The sequence below is a fragment of the Lucilia cuprina genome, chromosome 5, assembly GCF_022045245.1.
Source record: "Lucilia cuprina isolate Lc7/37 chromosome 5, ASM2204524v1, whole genome shotgun sequence".
Classification (NCBI taxonomy): Eukaryota; Metazoa; Arthropoda; class Insecta; order Diptera; family Calliphoridae; genus Lucilia; species Lucilia cuprina.
Window position 1 is genome coordinate 68,975,393 of NC_060953.1, and position 18,699 is coordinate 68,994,091.

Here is an 18,699-nt window from a genome sequence, read left to right on the forward strand (position 1 = left end):
CAGATAACCAATAAATAACATAAAACCATTTGGTCCCCAAAAAACATATTTCAAACGACAAAGTTTGACACATTACTTCCAATTGTATTCATAGCTTTTAAACTGACATTTTAATCGGTGTTGTCATAAATTCCAATAATTAGTTTTTTAAACTATAAAAATGGATTGGTCTCATGAAATCAAAAGTAATCGGTTTTATTTCCGATTTAAAATATAATGCTTTATTGAATAAAAAACTATAACATAACGAATTTTTTTTTCAAAATTGTAAAATAGGCTAAAAAATTTAAAAAAATAGAATTTTATTTTTTTTAAATAAAGTTTTGAAAAGAAAATAAAAATGTATAAAAACGAAAAAAGCGAAAACATCAAAATATGCACTAAAAACTCGAAAATATGCCTTAAATATGCTAAAAATTATGCTCTTATGGGTAAAATATGCAAAAATATGCTCTAACAAATCGATGCCAAAATTCTCAAATTGGTCTGAAACGTGTAAATATCTTATCCATGAGTCCATACGACGCACCATAAAAAACATGCATTTGCATATTTTGGTTTCCCTGATAATAAGTATTTAAAGTCGCATATGTCAGAAACTACAACAGCTAGAGTGTCCAAATTTTATATGGCATCCATGTGAACAAATGTTGGCAAAATGGGCAGCCTAGCTATAGTGGGCGTGGCTCCTAAATCTAGAATCTTCAAATTTTGTACGAAGAATTTAAACAATTTAAAAAATTATATTTTTTAAATTGTTCAATCAAATTTTGCTCTAAGAAAAATTGCAATTATTAAATTGCTAATATATCGGAACAAGAAACTATTCAAGAAACATGCTTTATTATAAAAAATATCACATTTAATATTTATAACTGGTATAAGGTATCATATGGCCAGCCACGCGATTATACTTTCTTACTTCCATATGATTGGATAGTTCAAAATTATTGAAAATGACCTGTATGTATTTATATTTATTGTTCATGCAAAAAAATTTAATCAAAAGAGATAAATAAGGAAAAAATTAATAAAAGTAAAAACTGATTAATAAGAAAAAAAAAAAAAAAACAAAGAACGTGTAATATTTTTATTTCATTATTATGAACATTCAATGCTGAAAGTATATAATTTAATTGATAGAAATTAAATTTTATAATCTAATTTATTAAGAATAACAATAAAAATAAGTCATTAAACTAACTCTCTTATTCACAAATAAAATTTTTATTTTACAAAAGGTTTATAAAACAAAATTTTCATACAAAATCTATTTTAAAAACCGTTAATAAAATAAACATTTTGTTTGTGAATAAGGGGGTAAGTATATAGCTATTTTAAATAAGAAAAATTTTTAACACGAAAACATTTTAAAGTTTGTAATTCAACAAAAGAAGTTAAATAATTGAAATAATTCGTTGGTGCAAATAAAGTTTTAAAGGTACTGGTCTTTTTTATAAATTCTGAAAATCACAAGAATTCGATAGCAAAATTACTCTTTTTCACAAACTTAATACCGAAATAAAGTTAATTTTGAATTTTTATTAAAATTAAAAATTAACCATAAACCTTAAAAAATTTCATTAATATCTTCAGAAAGTACAAAAAATTTTTTTTGCAGGACCTATTACATATTTATTTACAAACACTTTGTATTGTTTATTTTAAATGCTCGACAACTGTTTTAGAATTCTTAACATGCAACATGTTCGTTGCAAACATGTTGTGGTCTGAGCTAACAAACAATAAATGTTTTCAAGTGAGTTGAACATTTTAGGCGCCATATTCATTTAGTTCTTAAGCGTCAGCGGATGTTAATGGTTGATTTTTCCGACAACTAAATCTAAAGGAATAACAATTTATCAATAAATTTTAATAAAAAATAAATATAAGCAAGTGTATCTACTACAAAAGGATATAAAATGTAATGTGAAATAAAAAAGTTTAAGAATTAAAAAAATTAAATAAAAAATATATATTTAAAAAAAAACAAAAAATATTTAATTCCATGTATTGTTAAGAATTTAATAAATGTTGTTTTTTCTTTATAAAATTTAATTGAAATATTTTAATAAATTAAAAAAAATAAATTTAAGAAAAATTTAACCATAATACAAAAAAAAAAAAAAAAAAGAATTAAATAAATATTTACCAAACGACAAGTGTTCAAAAAATATTTTAGTGTAAATGTTGAGAATAATAAATAAATTTAAATGTCTTTGTCAGTAAACATCCTGTCGAATTTATAAATTTCTGGCGGTTTTATTTGCCTCAATTACTGCCAAACAAACAACTAACCAGCAAAATTTGGTTTTTTCCAAACAACTGTGTATATTGATTTAATTTGAGACAAATTTTAAAATATTTTGTTTAAAAAAATTTATGAAATGTCAAAAAATCCAAAAAAACTAATTAAATATTGAATAAAGAAAGCAAATAATAATGTTAATTAATACAACAAAAGAACACATATTTTCTCAATAACACTTGGATATAAATGAACAAACCAACAGCTTTAGAAAAGGTACGACATCAAAACAAAAAAAAAAAAAAAACGATTTTTTGGTAAAATCAGCAGCATTACAAATTAAAATTGGATAAATACTTAAAAACAATTTGGATAATTTTAGTTTTAAATTTTCATTGAAATCAATAACAAAAAACTGTAATAAATGTTGTTATTATTCTTTAAATATTAGACAAAAAAACCCAAAGAAGTGGAATTTACTCTGTGAAAGTAATAAAAAATGCAAATATGCTCATTTTAACACAGGTTTGATATAGGAGGGATTTCCTTTTTAATTGATTCCAAATTCACTACTTCTTAAGGGAAATATACGCAAAGAAAAATTTTCAAAGAAGCGAAAAAAAGTAGAATTTACTCCAAGGAAGTACTGAAAAAGACCTGAAAAAGAAATGATTAATGTCAAAGAATGTTCTTTTTATTTGATTCCATGAACTTGGACATGGAATCAAATTCCATGTCCACATTCTCAAGAAGTAATGTTTATGTTCTTTTTTGGAAGTTATTAGGAAGTGAAAATGTTGTAGAATATAGCATATTATAAAATACATATAATTTGACTTAAATAATTTTAACATTGCATTCTTAATTTTTGTTGAAAAGCCAATTTTTCATCCTCATTTAATACGAAAAATAAAAATCGCGTAAAAAATAGTATTATGTATACAAAGCGAGGGTTATTAACATTATGTCTGTCATCCAAAACGCCAGTTGCTTTGTATACGAACAAGGTAGTGTGTTACATAATGCCGCACTACAAAACACTGACGATGCATACTGTTTCAAAACGTCATCAACAAGTATTACAAACACATCGATTTTAAAGTTGATGCTTGTTAAAATTATTTGATAAAACTTCACAAGCAGCTGACTTCTAGAAACAAAACTTTCCATCTTCTATATTTTATAATGTGAAAATACACAAAGCATCTTTGCAATGTTTTGAAACTTTACATGTGTACAAGATTTAAATACCGCAGTGAAATTATAATTAAACTTTGTATTGGTATATTTTGGAAGTCAGCTTATTAGACTTACAATTTCTTATCTATATGATGCATTGCTAAAAATTTTAAAATTTGTTAATGGTATATCCAAAAATGATTCTTGTTAGACTAGTTTTCTTTTTCGTGCCGCGCGTTAAACCAATCAATTCAATTAAATAACAAAATAACTTTTAAACTTTTAACATTTAATCAAATACATATACATTTTACAGCATTCCATGTAATAAGTTTTTATTAAAAACTAAATTTAACTCATAATTGAAATCATTTAAAAAATAATTAAAAATATCTCGTTCAGAGATACATTAAATAACAAAAAGCAACTTAATTTGTAGTGAATATATATTCTACTTGTTTGTACGTCATTTTAATAACGTTAAACTTTCTCCTTTAGAGAAATAAAATACTTAACAACTGTATTTTTTTTTAAGATGCTAATAAAAACACTAACGAGTCTCAAATGTAAAATAAATTTCTATTTATCCACTGGCAAACGTTTGCAGTGAACACATTTACAAAAAAAAAAAAAAAAAAAAAAACTATAAAAAATGTGTAAGATTTATCACTGTTTTTCCATTATGAATTGTTGAGTTTACATTTACATTATTTTATTAAAGTAAACTGAGGTAAAATTTTCACTAAATACAGTGTTAAGTAACATTAGTCTTCTGCTCCTTATTTAGTCGTATTTACTAGATACTAGATAAATAATTTGGATAGTTTACCCTTAGTAGTAAGGCATTGTCAGCATAGCAGAAACGTAGTCATTTCTTGTTTAGGGTCCTTAGGAGGCTAGCATATAGTTGAGCCAGTTACGAAGTACATGGTTAACATAAAATTGGTCTAAAGATTGAATTATAGTTTCAGTGCACCGTTATTGAAGTTGCCTTTATTGTAAATGGATACCTCTAGTGCATAAAGTTATCTATTGATATTTGTCTATTAGTCTGCATGTAGTGAACATATTTAATATCTCTGTATCTGCGCCATAACTATATCCTATACTTCTTTATTGAAAAAGGTATATACATTGCAAATATTATTTATTACAAACAAAAACATTTAATTCACACATGAGGATGTTCTAACCGACTCAAAATTACTATCTGATTGGACTTATCGATGTCTGCCAGTATTAACCACTATAGCGGATTTGAAAAAAAATACTTAAAAAAGTTGACAGAGTTACGCACAAATTTTACAAATAAACCTGTCTCCGAGCAGTTATAAATAGGAAAAAATGGCTTTTTTTAACTTCAGGACAAGATAGCTAAAGTCCCAAATGCAATGGACGAATTCGTACTCAGCGGTGCTTTAATCCTTGTTGACAAGTGTAATCATCCCAGTATACTGCGGCCTATTTACTAATTGTTTACTTAATTAAATAACAATCACCCAGCAAAAAAAGAACTTCTAAAGAAGCAAAAAAGGAATAGAATTTACTCAATAGAAGAACTGAAAAAGACCTGAAAAGGTCATAATTTTATCGCAGGCTTCTCCTTTTATTTGATTCTATATTGACTGCATCTAAAGCCATTAAGTAATTTTAATGTTCTTTTTGTGGAAGTTATTTTTAAGTGAAATTGTAGTTTTAAAGAATTTATTAATTTGATTTAAATATTATTAACATAAATAAATAAACTACACGCTTTTAATAATTACCTCGAACATAAAATAGGTTTAATTCAAAAAATTTCTCTTCTTTGAAAGTCAATACACATCAATTTCATAGAAGGTAAAAAAAAAATTAATACAGGTTTTGGAAGTACTTCGTTTTTTTTTTTGTTGGGTTTATTATTTATTTGTAATAAGAATTTTACACTTTAAATTTTGAATTTTTGTATTTTGTCTGTAATCGAATTAAGTGTTCTGTACTTCATTAAGGAAAATCGTATTTGTTACAACACTCGCTGGTAAAAATTTTAGGAAAATATAATTTCTAGAGAAATCAAAATAGTTTTATTAATTACAAATTTTTATCTGTTATCTGATTGGGATAACATTTCATATCAGTTTTAGACACTAATAAATAAAATTACACCCATCCAAGTAATACAATACTTCTTTATGTTTAACTTTGTTTAAAAAATATTGCACCATTTACTTTTAATAAGAATCAAAAGAAAACCAAAATCAAAAACAACTTAACAAATCAAACCGGTCGGTATTCGTTAAATGTAATTAAATGTTTCTAAATCACACTAATCGCATGGTTATATTGGTTACAGCAATTAATTAAACCCAATCAACATGTATAGATTTGAAAGTAAATGAACATTTCTAAGAATATTCAATTATGTGTAATCTGTAGTCTTTTATTATGCTAAAACACAAAAATGTTCCAAAAGAAAATGTAAGAAAAACAAAACAAATTACAAATTTAATTGGCATCATTTGTACTCTATGTGCATTGAAATAATTGTATTAAAATTGTATCATCTCTTAAGCTTTCTACATTATAAAAGAGGCAAATAATAACACAAACTATACTTATTAACTAGATTAATTCAAACAATAATTGTTCAACTCTCTATAAATCAATATTATCATCACTTCGTAATAAAACCTTAAAAGTTAAATTAAACTGAACCAAAGTTTATTAATTAAACTTTAGTATATGTATTTGAATGACACTTTAATATTTATGATACACACAAAGAGGTATCAGACCAAAAAAACTTTGAAGCAAAATATCATCTAATTTTTTACAAAACTACAAATTTGTTAAACTTTAATCGATTGCATGGTTCAGAATGGATTTCGAAATAAAATATAGTACTACTAAATAAAATCATCACTATATTAATGTAGGGTATAACAAGCTTTTTTTAGATATGAAAATTACAAATTTAATTACATTGGTAATTAATTCTCAAGCTATGACAAAAATTGGTATTACAATTACAGAAATTGTTATTAATAAAATGCAAAAAATATCTCAGCACACAAGTTAGCAATTGATTTAATTGCCAAATGTAATTAATATCGATATTTATTTGTTATTTTTTTATTATTTATTTTCTTCTTATAAGATTTATAATATAAAAATTTTAACTATCTATTATCTTAAAAACGAGTATATCGATGACATTGAAATACATAAATAGTTTTTTTACAAGACAAAATCTTTCTGCCAAACTTTATATTCGACATGACCGAATATAACTCTTTATTGTTCATTTTACAAAAATGATATTTGCAAAAAAATTTTGCACATTATTTATGTATATGACTGAAAAGTTGGCAATACTAACAAAGTTTACTGTTAGTATTGCCATAATTGAAAAACACAATCATTAAGTTTGTTCCGAATAACAGCAAGTTAATCCTAGTTTAACTAAGTAGAAAAAAACGCGAGCTTAAAGTGCTATTGTGTAAGAAAATGTTTGCTTTTTTTTCCAATTACTTGGTAATACAAGCTTTTGCTGGAATAATACATATATTTAAGGCCTTATTCGTAAAGAAAATTTTATTTTATAAACCTTTAATAAAAGAGGGTTAAGTTAAGGGGGTACGAGTATTTATACATATCTAGTTAAAAAAATATAATCAATTTCCTTATGTTGCTTTAAAAGCTATAAATCAAATGCAGTAACAGGCTTCAATTACAAATACGCACCACAACAAAGGTGATAAATAAATACAGATATAAACAGTATAGAAAATAATTATAGGTTCACTTCAAAAATTGCTGTATGTAAAACACAAATCTTACAATTATTTTGCTGTTTTTGTGCTAGCATCTGTAAATAAAAAAGTTGTCTTTTTCTAGCTGTCAAGAGATTAAAAATAACAAACTTAGCATTCTGAACCAAAGTAACAAAAACAAAAATGTTTTTGTGAACTTTTAGGAAAATTAAAAATATTTGCAAACAATAAATACACACCGCATGTAAATAAATGGTGTAATTTTTTACAATGTTAAAGTTGTTAAAGCATTATTATTTTTGTTATTTAACGTTTTAATTATTGTATTTTAAATAGAAATTATATTTTAACAAGATAATAAATTCATATTGAAATGTTTAAGGCAACATTTTTTTATAAATGATTTAGAAATCAAAATACGTATGAAATTTTTGTTTTATAAACCTTTTTAAAAAAAGTATTCTTTATGAATAAAGGGGTTAGAATTCTTAAAAAGAAAATATATAACATTGTTTCTAAACATCAGGAACGTAAGTTGAGTAAGAACTGCTCTATGAACCGAAAAACTAAGGTACTGAAAATATTAACATGTTCTAGTCAAATTATAAATATTAACCACCCCCATATTCAGACACATTTTTTTTATAAATGATTTATAAATTTAAAATCATATAGAAATTTTGTTTTATAAACTTTTTATAAAATAAATTGCTGTTTACGAATAAGGAGGTAATACCCTACTCTCACACTCTTGACATAAATAATTTAATAATTCATGTATTAGTTTTTACTTCTTGAAGGTATTAAACCAGATCAAAATGCATAATCTTATTCAGATTATTTAATAATCATTAATCTTTCTGTTAAATGAACTGCATAAAAAGGTCCTGTCAAACAATACATTCATATAAATGAATTTGATTTTATTTATTTTGATAAAAAAATCGAATGAAACCCAAATGATTTCTAACAAACTAAACAACATAAATAATTTAAAAACATTAGTCAAAAACATACTTACACATGAATAGTAAGGGGATACCAAAATACTAGTTTTTGATTCCCCCGCCATTTCTCAAAGATTTCTATTATTTTCAACTAGCATAAAAATCTCTTTCAAAAAATATCCACTTGAATCCTTTCGAAAATTTTAAAACTCCTTTTTAAAGGATATTTTTGATGATACCGCCCTCTAACTATTCACTGCAGGATACAAATATTGAAAAATCGTATCTTAAAGTTTTCGCCAGAAAATCAGTACTTTATTAGTTTTCCTTAATAACGTAACCACTCTAATAAAACAATGACAAATTTCTAGTTAATGCATATAAAAATTAACTAAAATGTTCTTTCTTAGAATTTAGATAAAAAATTACTTTTATACAGTAATAACATTTAATTATTGACTCTTGTTGAATAATTAATTATAATGAAAAATGAAGTTAAAATAAACAACAAATACATACACACATATCGTCACCTAAAACGCAAACGGCAATACTTGTAGTAAATAAAAATTTTGTTTAATAGTAAAACCTATCAGTTGTGATGATAGTTGACAGTAGCGTACATACAAATGGAAAAAATAGACTTTTTATCTTTGATATTTAAATGTTTTTGTAGACAGCGCCTTTTGTTGTTTGTATATTGGAAATTTTTGTGTAAACATTTGATTTGATGCAATACATTAGAATTAACAATAAAATCGATTTTGAATTTTTGGCAAGTTAGGGCCGTATGCGTTTCAGGTGACGATATGTTTGAATAAATTGCTAATGACTATAACAGTAATTTTTAACAATTTTAAAGGGAATGGAATAAGGCTTTAAAAATGGAAATGACGAAAACTTAGGTCTTAACCACAAATTAAGGCTTTTTTTCGGAAATTTTATTTGAGATCAAACTCTCCTAAATACATATTGTTCCTTTTTTTCTTTTTGAAATGAGCCGGATTTCATCGAATTATCTTTAAAATTGTGACCTGCACTCTACATAAGCGAACAAAGAATATAGGGACGGACATTGATTAATCAGAAATGATTTTGTGCGTTACAAACATCAGCACAAAACGTATAATACTAGTCAGTGAAGTAGGGTATAATGATATGTACATAAATACATACATATTTTTATATTAGCTACAGTAAAAAATTGTTAATTAGAAAAAATAAACTATAATACATGTGATTTATTATTTTAAAAGTAATCATGTCTAATCATGAATAAATATGATTTGAAGTAGATGTTAATTAATAGTATCAGACGATTATAAATTAATTATATGTAACACGCTTGCAATAAAATTAACAAAAATAAAAGGACGTTTCTAACTCAAAAAAAAATAACCGATGACTATAATTATAGTTTCACCTTTATACCCCATTGAGAAACAAATACAAAAAAGTTTAATAAAAAACTGCATACATACACACATATCTTGTTAATAAGAAAAATAATCAATTTTGTACAAACTATAATTTAGAGACCACTAGTACTTGTTTTAATTACAGACCGACTGTCTGACTCAATTAATAACTGCAAACAGTAGTGTGTCATAAAGTTAAAGTAAATAAAAATTTCCTTGTAAGTAGTTGTAATAATTATTCCACAAAGTCTAGATAAAAATGCAATTATTAAACCAGAAATAAATAATGGAAGTTGAGCTTTTCGAACGACATCTCACTATATATAACATATCCGTCATTATATATAACATATCCGAATAGCTTCAAATTTTGATAAAAAATCAATGAAATCTACAAAAGCGTGTTTTTGCAATCGTATTATTGCTACTTTTTTAAATATTAATTTTTGGTTAAAAGTAGTTTCAAGTACTTCGGGTTAACATCTTTTTTAAAAGCTTTTTTTGCTGGGAATTAATATGTGCATTTGTTTGTTTTTCTATAATATTTATTGGCAAATCAATAGAGCAGGTCAAATAGCAAACAACAAAAAATGCATTAACATCAATTGCAATTAAAACCCTAACTAAGTATTTAGTTATTATCGTGATTTATATTTTATTAAATATTATAACAAGATCAAACAGTTGAATATACAAAGTTTTCAAAGTGCACATACCAGGGTTGGCAAAATTGGTACAATAGCACCTTTTAAAAAAATCTAATCTTCAAATATATAATTGTACACCAATGACCTATTTTGTACAAACATTCTATTCATCACCGAACACCCGAAACTTTTGAATCTAAGTAACTGAAATTTGTAAATTCGGTTATGAAGTCTGAATGTATAGTCGGGTCGGCAATGTTCGACATTAATAGAGTATAAAAACCTGCAACCAACATTAAATTCTTATGTACAACATTTAAAAAATATTTTGGCAGTTGTCTGATTATTTTTTTAAATTCAGTAATTTTGAACAAAAAAGTCCATTAAAAAAGGGAAAAAATAAAAATGACATATGCACAGAAATTAAAATAATACGTAACTGGAATAAATTTTGTAATAAAATCGATTTTAATTTAAAAATAATACAGAAATTAAAGATTTCCCAAAGAAAAATTTTTTGATTAATTTTTTGTAGGTGAAAGGTTGCACTTATGTATTTCAAAAATCCATGTATGTCCTACTTTTATCTCCTCTAACTCCGGCAGTTTTTAACAGGTAGAACATTTGTGTTTTCAAATCGAAAAACATCGATTTTAAAAGTTGGACACGAAAAAAACAATAAATTAAGAAATTTGAAAGTTAATATTTGAGAAAGTTTTGTTTTATATTGACAAAAATTAAAAAAAAATTAATTGGCACAATCGGAACCAAAAGAGCACGATTTATAATTCTGTTTAATAAGCTTTGGATTCTACCTTTTTTACAAGAAAAATACAACCATTTCATTATGTTAAAAACACTTGTATTAAATTACATGTGACTTTTTTATCCCCATTAGATAAACTAAAACGAATTTGGGGTATAGTCATAAATGAGAAACCCTTTAGGTGACAGTTTCAAAAATTCAGATTCAAACTTTTATCAATTTTGTTAGAAAATCTTCATGTGTCGTATTGAAAATAAAAAAATTAAACAATATATTAAAAATAATTTGGTCGATATCTCTCATATATTAGCAGTAGCTGCGATTATATCGGATTTTGAGGATTCCGACTGTCATGCATTTTTTATAAAACTTTTAAAGAATATATATTATTTTCTTTTCATCCGATTTAAATGAACTATATTTATATAAAATGTCCGTAATATATAAATACAATATTCAATGCCATTTTGCGAGAAAATGGAGTGAGTTCAAAAACCGATATCAGATCAGGGTTCATCATTACATTACATTAGTCGAATTGGTTTTAAAAGTTTTCAAAAACCTTAATTTCGTTGGTCTGTGTTATTTCATGAGTATAAGCCAAAAAACACGTTCATAAAACTTTATTTATATTTATTTTATGAAAATAACCTTAGAATAATAGGTTATTTTCATAAAATAAACTTATTGAATTATTTATTTAATCCTTTTTAAATATGAAAACTTTATAATATTTACAGAATTATTTTATGAAGAATAAAATGAAAAGAAAATAATAGAAAAGAGAGACACAAATTATTATATAGACAATACTTGTAGTCAATATACATTGTATGCTAACATTTTTATAATTTTTTTTTAAAAATTTTGTTTTTTCTCTTTTCATAGTATACTTAAATCCAAGGAATCTGCTAAATGATCTTAATAACGAAATTACTGTGGAAAAATTATTAAATTTATTGATGGTAAAATTCACAAAGTTACATAAAAATCCATATATTTTAAAATCAACAGCAAACACAAAACATGACAATTAACATACACACTGAAGTGGCAAGAGTTCCTAGAATGGGTGATATAGTCAATGTGGCTGGAGGATTTGTAAATAATCTAACAAAAGCCACACTGCAAATAACCAACGATACAATGAGTTTGCTATACAACGATATTAGCAGCAATGCAACGAATAATAGTGCATTAATAGCATCGATGCAACATGAATCAATGTTAAGAAATGTTTTCACTCGAACTACCACCTCGACAACACAATCTCCTTCTAGCCAAACAGTTATGCCAACTTTAGGTAAATCAACATTAAATGCTGCATCAATACTTTCAACAACAGCCTTGCAATGGTTACAACAACATCCCAATTCACAATTACCTGCAACAATGAAAATTAGCGATTCCTCATTGGCATTCCTTTCGAATCTAACATATACCGACTCGAATATATTTATACCAGCAACTGCAGGACCCGCCATAGAGGATGATGAAATTCGATTGGAACATGCGCCGCAACTGTCTAAATCAGCAATGATTAAAGTCTACGTTTTGAGTATAATGGCCTTGTTCTCCCTCTTGGGTAACGTTTTAACTATGTGGAATATATACAAAACCCGTCTTGCACGTCGTAACTCCCGTCACAGTTGGAGTGCGATATATTCGTTGATATTTCATCTATCAATTGCAGATGTTTTGGTTACGGGATTTTGTATAATCGGTGAAGCGGCATGGTGTTATACCGTCCAATGGCTGGCAAATGACTTGACATGCAAACTGGTGAAATTATTTCAAATGTTCAGTTTGTACTTGTCAACGTATGTTTTAGTGCTAATAGGTGTTGATCGATGGATTGCGGTAAAATATCCCATGAAATCATTAAATATGGCAAAGAGATGTTATCGTCTATTGGGTGGAACGTATATACTATCGCTGTTATTAAGTCTGCCACAGGTATGTACATACTTATATGTAAAATATTATTATTATTATATGCAAATGTATGAGTTTATAGGTAGTAAGTAATAGGAACAAAACAACAAAAGCCTTTATGGAAAGATTTTTACCAATGGGTTCCAAAAATTCCATAATTCAAACATTTTTGTTGGAGAAGAAATGTTGTAAATCAAATGCCAAACTTTTTTATAAATATTTTGCTGTAGAGGCTAAATGTTAGGACAATTTTGAAACCTATTTCGATTGAGAGGTATTCCTACATGAGAATCTTAAATAAATATTTTTCTCGGAATATTTTAAAGTTTATATGCGGTGTGAGATTTTTTTATTACGCAACCAAAAAACTTACTTTTTAAAAGAGCTGAATTGATATTATTTTACATAAAGTCATTACATTATATATTTTAGCCCCCATGTAACAAATCGCTTTGACTTTTGAGTTGATAATTATGTTAAATACACTTGTATCTCGATAAACAACTGCATAACTAAATTTTATACAAGTCTTGATGACTTTGTTAAATTTTCCTTAATAACACTAATATCGCAATTCAGCACAATTAAATGTTATATAAATATAATTCTATTCACCAAATTTTATTGGAGTGGGTCCATATTTACCCCAAGTCCCCATAAAACATCTCTGAGAAAATTTGTTTTTCTTTCATAAACTGCTTAAATATACTTTAAACAAGATAATATTAAAAATTATTTTTTTTATGAAAAATAATTTTCAGTTCATATTCATAACTGGTGTATTATCGTTCGCCAACCTCAATAAGTTCTTAATTGTTTGTTTATTGAGCAAACTATTTTTAATTTCGTTTTTAGTCTTCTTATTAAAAATGCGTAGAATAGTTAACAATAAAAATACATTTTTAACCCTATTCAACTTAAAAAAAGTTTTGTGAGAATTCTTTAAGTCGTCATATTATTCTATTTTTATAAACCCTTCACATTTTTTATATATATTGTTTGTGTAAATTTAATAAATTTCTGAATCTTAAGGAACATTAACAATTTTGATGCATACAAAAACATAATATTTGACATTAATAGGCAATATTTAATGAACTAATAATGGATATTATGCAATCAACCTGCTATAAAGTAACGAATATTAACTAAAACTTTTCGTGCATCAACATAGGAAAAAATATATATTCAAATGTTTTTTTTCACATAATAATCCAAAAGTCCAAAAGGTATGAAAAATATTTGTGCACAAGGCAATTTATAAAAGTAGACACGTTTCAAATTTGTTTCAAATGGTTTTTCCACTTTTGTTTTTGGTCAAAATTTGTGTACATTGTAATATTATCTAGTAAATACGAATGATAAACGTGCTTTTAATTAAAATTACACAAACGTGTTAGAAAAAAAACACACACACACACACAACAACAACAAAAAATAAAAAGAGTACAAATGTAATTTAAATTAAAGTTTATTTTTATTTATACATCTTTTTTAACTTTGCTCAAGGATTTTGTCTAGAATTGCTCTCTTTTTTAGGATTTAATAAATTGCTTAAAAAAAGAAACTGTTATCTCGAAATAACAAATTCTAAATGTTTGTGCAACCAAATTGAATAAGACAATTTAAGTCTTATATAACCTTAAACAAAGTGCTGCCAGAATCCGAAAAAAGGGCAAAAAAAGTGACAGAAAAAAACATTTAAAAGGAAACTGTATTGCCGAAAGCAAAAAATCTCTTACATTTCATTTCACATACGAGCTGTTTAATACTAAAACTCCACCAAAAGCATCTTGAATAGATTTTTGGTGGGCGAGGGTGTAGGTGTATTATAGGCAAAGTACTTGTACGCCCTTTAGAGGCTTAAATTTGATTTATTTTAAATTTCTAAAAGAAAATACTTTTACTTTTAATTTATTAACAACAAAAGTTTAAAATATGTTTTATTTAAAAAATAAAAAAATCTCTACTTTTAAAAGAATTTTTAATAAATTAAAAAAAAGACCACAGATATGGGGTATATTTGGCATGTTAGACAACCTTTTCTGCCACAGATTTTTATAATGGAATGTTAAAATTTCTCCATTTTATATCATCAGAAATGACAATTTTGTTCCTTATAAAATCATATTTAGTAGTTTGAACGATTTTAATGTAAGAATAACTAAATAAAAGCGAAAATAGTGTAGCTTAAAAATCCGATCCGAATTGATTTTGAATTTTTTAAAATATATTATTATATTATAATTGTTATGTATATACTACGAGAAACCGACATCAATCATTTAAGAATATTTGCGAAAAATTTCGTTTCGTTTGAGTTTAAATTTTACTAATAGGGTATCTAAGCTTCCACTTAGCATTAGTATAATTCATATATGTGTTCTTGTTCAAAATTGACATACCCAAGTTTTTAATAACCCTTTTTTTATAACAAATAATATAAATATGTACATACACATGTCCACCTCCGCAAAAGATGTTCATGTTCACATGCCCACTTTTATTCACGTTCAAAAATTATTTTGTTCTTATTACATTTTCCTGATTTTTTTATTCTTCTTTTTAAGCAAATACTTAAAGGTGAAAAAACCTTTTTTCATTTTTCAATGAATCCATAAATGTATTATTGTGTAACACTACAAGGAAATACTTGTTTTTTCCACAAACCTACAGGAATGCAAATAAAAAGTAGTAGAGAAATGGTAATTCTTAAGAAGAGGAATGCAAATAAAAAGTTGTAGAGAAATGGTAATTCTTAAGAAGACTCTTACAATAATTTTTTTTGAAACACTTGAAATAAGAAAAACAAATATAAAAGCAAAAATAATGGAAAATATTGTATGTACATCATGGTGTCTCATGGACAACTTTTTCTAGAAATTCCTCTCTAAACATCAGGGTGTCTCATGGACCAATTTTTCTAGAAATTCCTCTCTAATGATGCTTATTTATCTACTGAACACGAAAAAATACAAAAAAAGAATCATCCAAGATGATTACCTCAAATTTCATAATTTTTTGTTGAATGAAATTGTGTACATTAAGGTTTTATAAGTGCTAGAGTCAAATGAGGTCAAATGAAATAATTACAAACTTAAAACCTCTATTCGACGGGTTCAGTTTCATGGAGGCTATATGAAATAATGGACCAATGTTAAACATTTTCATTTTCTCTGGTACCATAGAACATAATGTGGCAAATTTTATTTGATTATCTGCAAAATTGCGAACTGCAGTTTGATTGAGAGGCTTAAAAACCCTATTTGGAGATTAGGTTGTATCGGGGCTAAGTGAAATAATGGACCGATTTTAGACATTTACAATAGCCTTCGTCCCTGGGACAATAGAAGATTATATACCAAATTTCAAGGAATTGTCTAAAAAATTATTCTAAGTTGATTGGTATACTTTACTTAAACGTGGGCATAGGACCAATATTATTATGCGTTATAAACATCAGCACAAACAAAATATATCCTGCCTATTAAAAACTCAAAAAAATTAAAGTATTTTTCCCGTAATCAACTCAAAATCAAATTTGAGATATTTTTTTCACAGTCGCTGGTAAGAAACTGAGGATTGTTCAAAAAAAGCCTTTTTATTTCATTTAAAAACTTTTGAGCTTCTTAAAAGTACTATTCTTATTTTAAATAAATTAAAATAACCGCAAGTATTTGTTTGTAATATAAATACAGTTATTTCAAATAAATTAAGTAAACTATAAGCAAAGTGCATAGTTTTTTTATAATGGGAGTACACTGGATTAATTCGTAATATTTCTTAATTATATTATGGGTCAAAACTGTTTACACTTGATAATCCCTTTTACTTCTTTTGTAGTGTTTTAATAAAATTGTTCATTACATCTTCCGGTATTTAAAACCTATGTAATGGGTTTCTTTATTTAGTCTTTCAACTCCTAACAAATATAAGAATATTTTTTATACAAGATTTTTTTGGTTTTCTTTTTTCTCTCAAAATTTTGACGTATGGTGAAAATAAATTGTTAATTAAGAATCGGATATAGGCCTATCGAAAAAAGAATTTTTCATTCCATGACCAAACAAAAAAGTATTAATTTGTAAACTTGTGTCATTTGACATGGTAAACCTATGTATAAGTATTTCAAGTTCTTTTTTTTTTAATTATTGTTAAATAAAAATTGCAGGAAAGTTTATGCTAATTGCTTGAAAAACGGTTTTGATAAAAAGAATAATTGTGCAACTAATGAGTTTTCAGAATTTATATATTTTTTTATTTTATATGTATTTCCTATTTTCCTCTTTTTTTAAAGTATGGAAAAAAATTCATAATACTTTTAAAGCGATTAAAATTTTCACAAGAAAATTTCGTGAAAATATGCAGAAATAAATTAATTCCTTAATAGTGCTTAAAACACTATTGAGAGTGGTATCCTTGAATGTAAATCTGGTGCAGGATTATCGCATACGTGAGCGGATATACATACATAAATAAAAAATAAAACTTTATCTCCATTTTTTAATATCAAGTAGAAGCGTCTATTAACGACAAATGTACGTATACGTGTTAATGATTTATTGATATTACAAATATTAAGTATACGCCTAATTGAACGAAACACTTGAAATATATTTTTTAAGAAGGAAAAAAATTGGATTAGTTTAAGATGTTTGCGGTTTTGATCTTAGAGATATTTTTTCTGAATGTCAGCAACAACTTATTACATATAAGCTGTATGTTTGTGCTGTTTTCATTGCCTTACAACTCACCTACCGGAGGCCAGAAATAGTTACTTTTCTTCATCATCTGTTTTCTGTAGTACTGAGTCAATAAAATTAAATATCAAAATTCACCAAATTGTATTAATATTATTACATTATTATAAAGTTCATTGAGCACTTTAACTGTACTTATTGCATAAATATTGATTTTTTAAAACATCCAGTCTAAAAAAAAGAACTCCCAAACCGCATGGCTACAATTTTATGAAATTTAGGAAAACGTAAATGTAATAATGATGTCAGGACACCCAAGACACATAAATACATGTATACGTATTTATGTACATACATATATACATACATACATACATACATACATACATACATACATACATACATACATACATACATATGTGTCTACGCGTATAGAAATGCATTCACACTTATTCATGAACACATATTAGTATAGACCAAAAATAAAATTACACACCATACATACATTAAATTTAGCATGTTTGTGTAAGTATGACTAATATTTAATATTTAATTAAAATAGAATAATAGAATAATTCTCAAGTTCAATCTCTATTTTCCTATGTTGAAATATTGCAAATTTGTAGGATATCTAATCATTATACATAAATAATGGGGCAATCCTAATTATTTAGTGCACGCATCATTGATACTGAATACTTTCGGAATAATTGAATTTTTACTAATAAAGTATATTAGATACTATTCTTCTATTTTGGCTTAATTCATGTTTAGAATTTAATACATAAAGCATTTTGTCAAATATGTTATTTATTTAATTTTATTTTCCAAATTTTGTTGTTCACTACTTTAGTGTTATGTCCGTCTATCTGCCTGCAATTATGAAGATGAAATTCGGTACATGATCTTCTTTTCTCAAATAGGGTTATGATCGCTTCGCTATTAAGCCTAGCCCTCATATAACTGACCCCTAAATAGGGCTTTAAAGCTCATATTTATGTTTAAAATACTTGCGTAAAGTTTTAAACTTACGTTGGTAACCTTGCCGAATTTTGAAATGTTCCCGATATAAAGCCACTTTTAGAAAATTAGTTTTTCATTTAATTT

The 18,699-nt window shown here is 25.9% G+C and overlaps 1 protein-coding gene across 1 annotated transcript in view; it reads left to right on the forward strand.

Moving 5' to 3' along the window:
- Positions 1 to 2,095: 2,095 nt before the first annotated feature.
- LOC111677326 (gonadotropin-releasing hormone receptor) overlaps positions 2,096 to 18,699 on the forward strand; it is a 28,511-nt gene continuing 11,907 nt past the window's right edge. The window contains exons 1-2 of the mRNA XM_023438428.2: positions 2,096 to 2,524; positions 11,846 to 12,913. Of these exons, the coding sequence (XP_023294196.2) occupies positions 11,984 to 12,913 (930 nt within the window). The 5' untranslated portion in view covers positions 2,096 to 2,524; positions 11,846 to 11,983. The remainder of the gene's footprint in view (positions 2,525 to 11,845; positions 12,914 to 18,699) is intronic.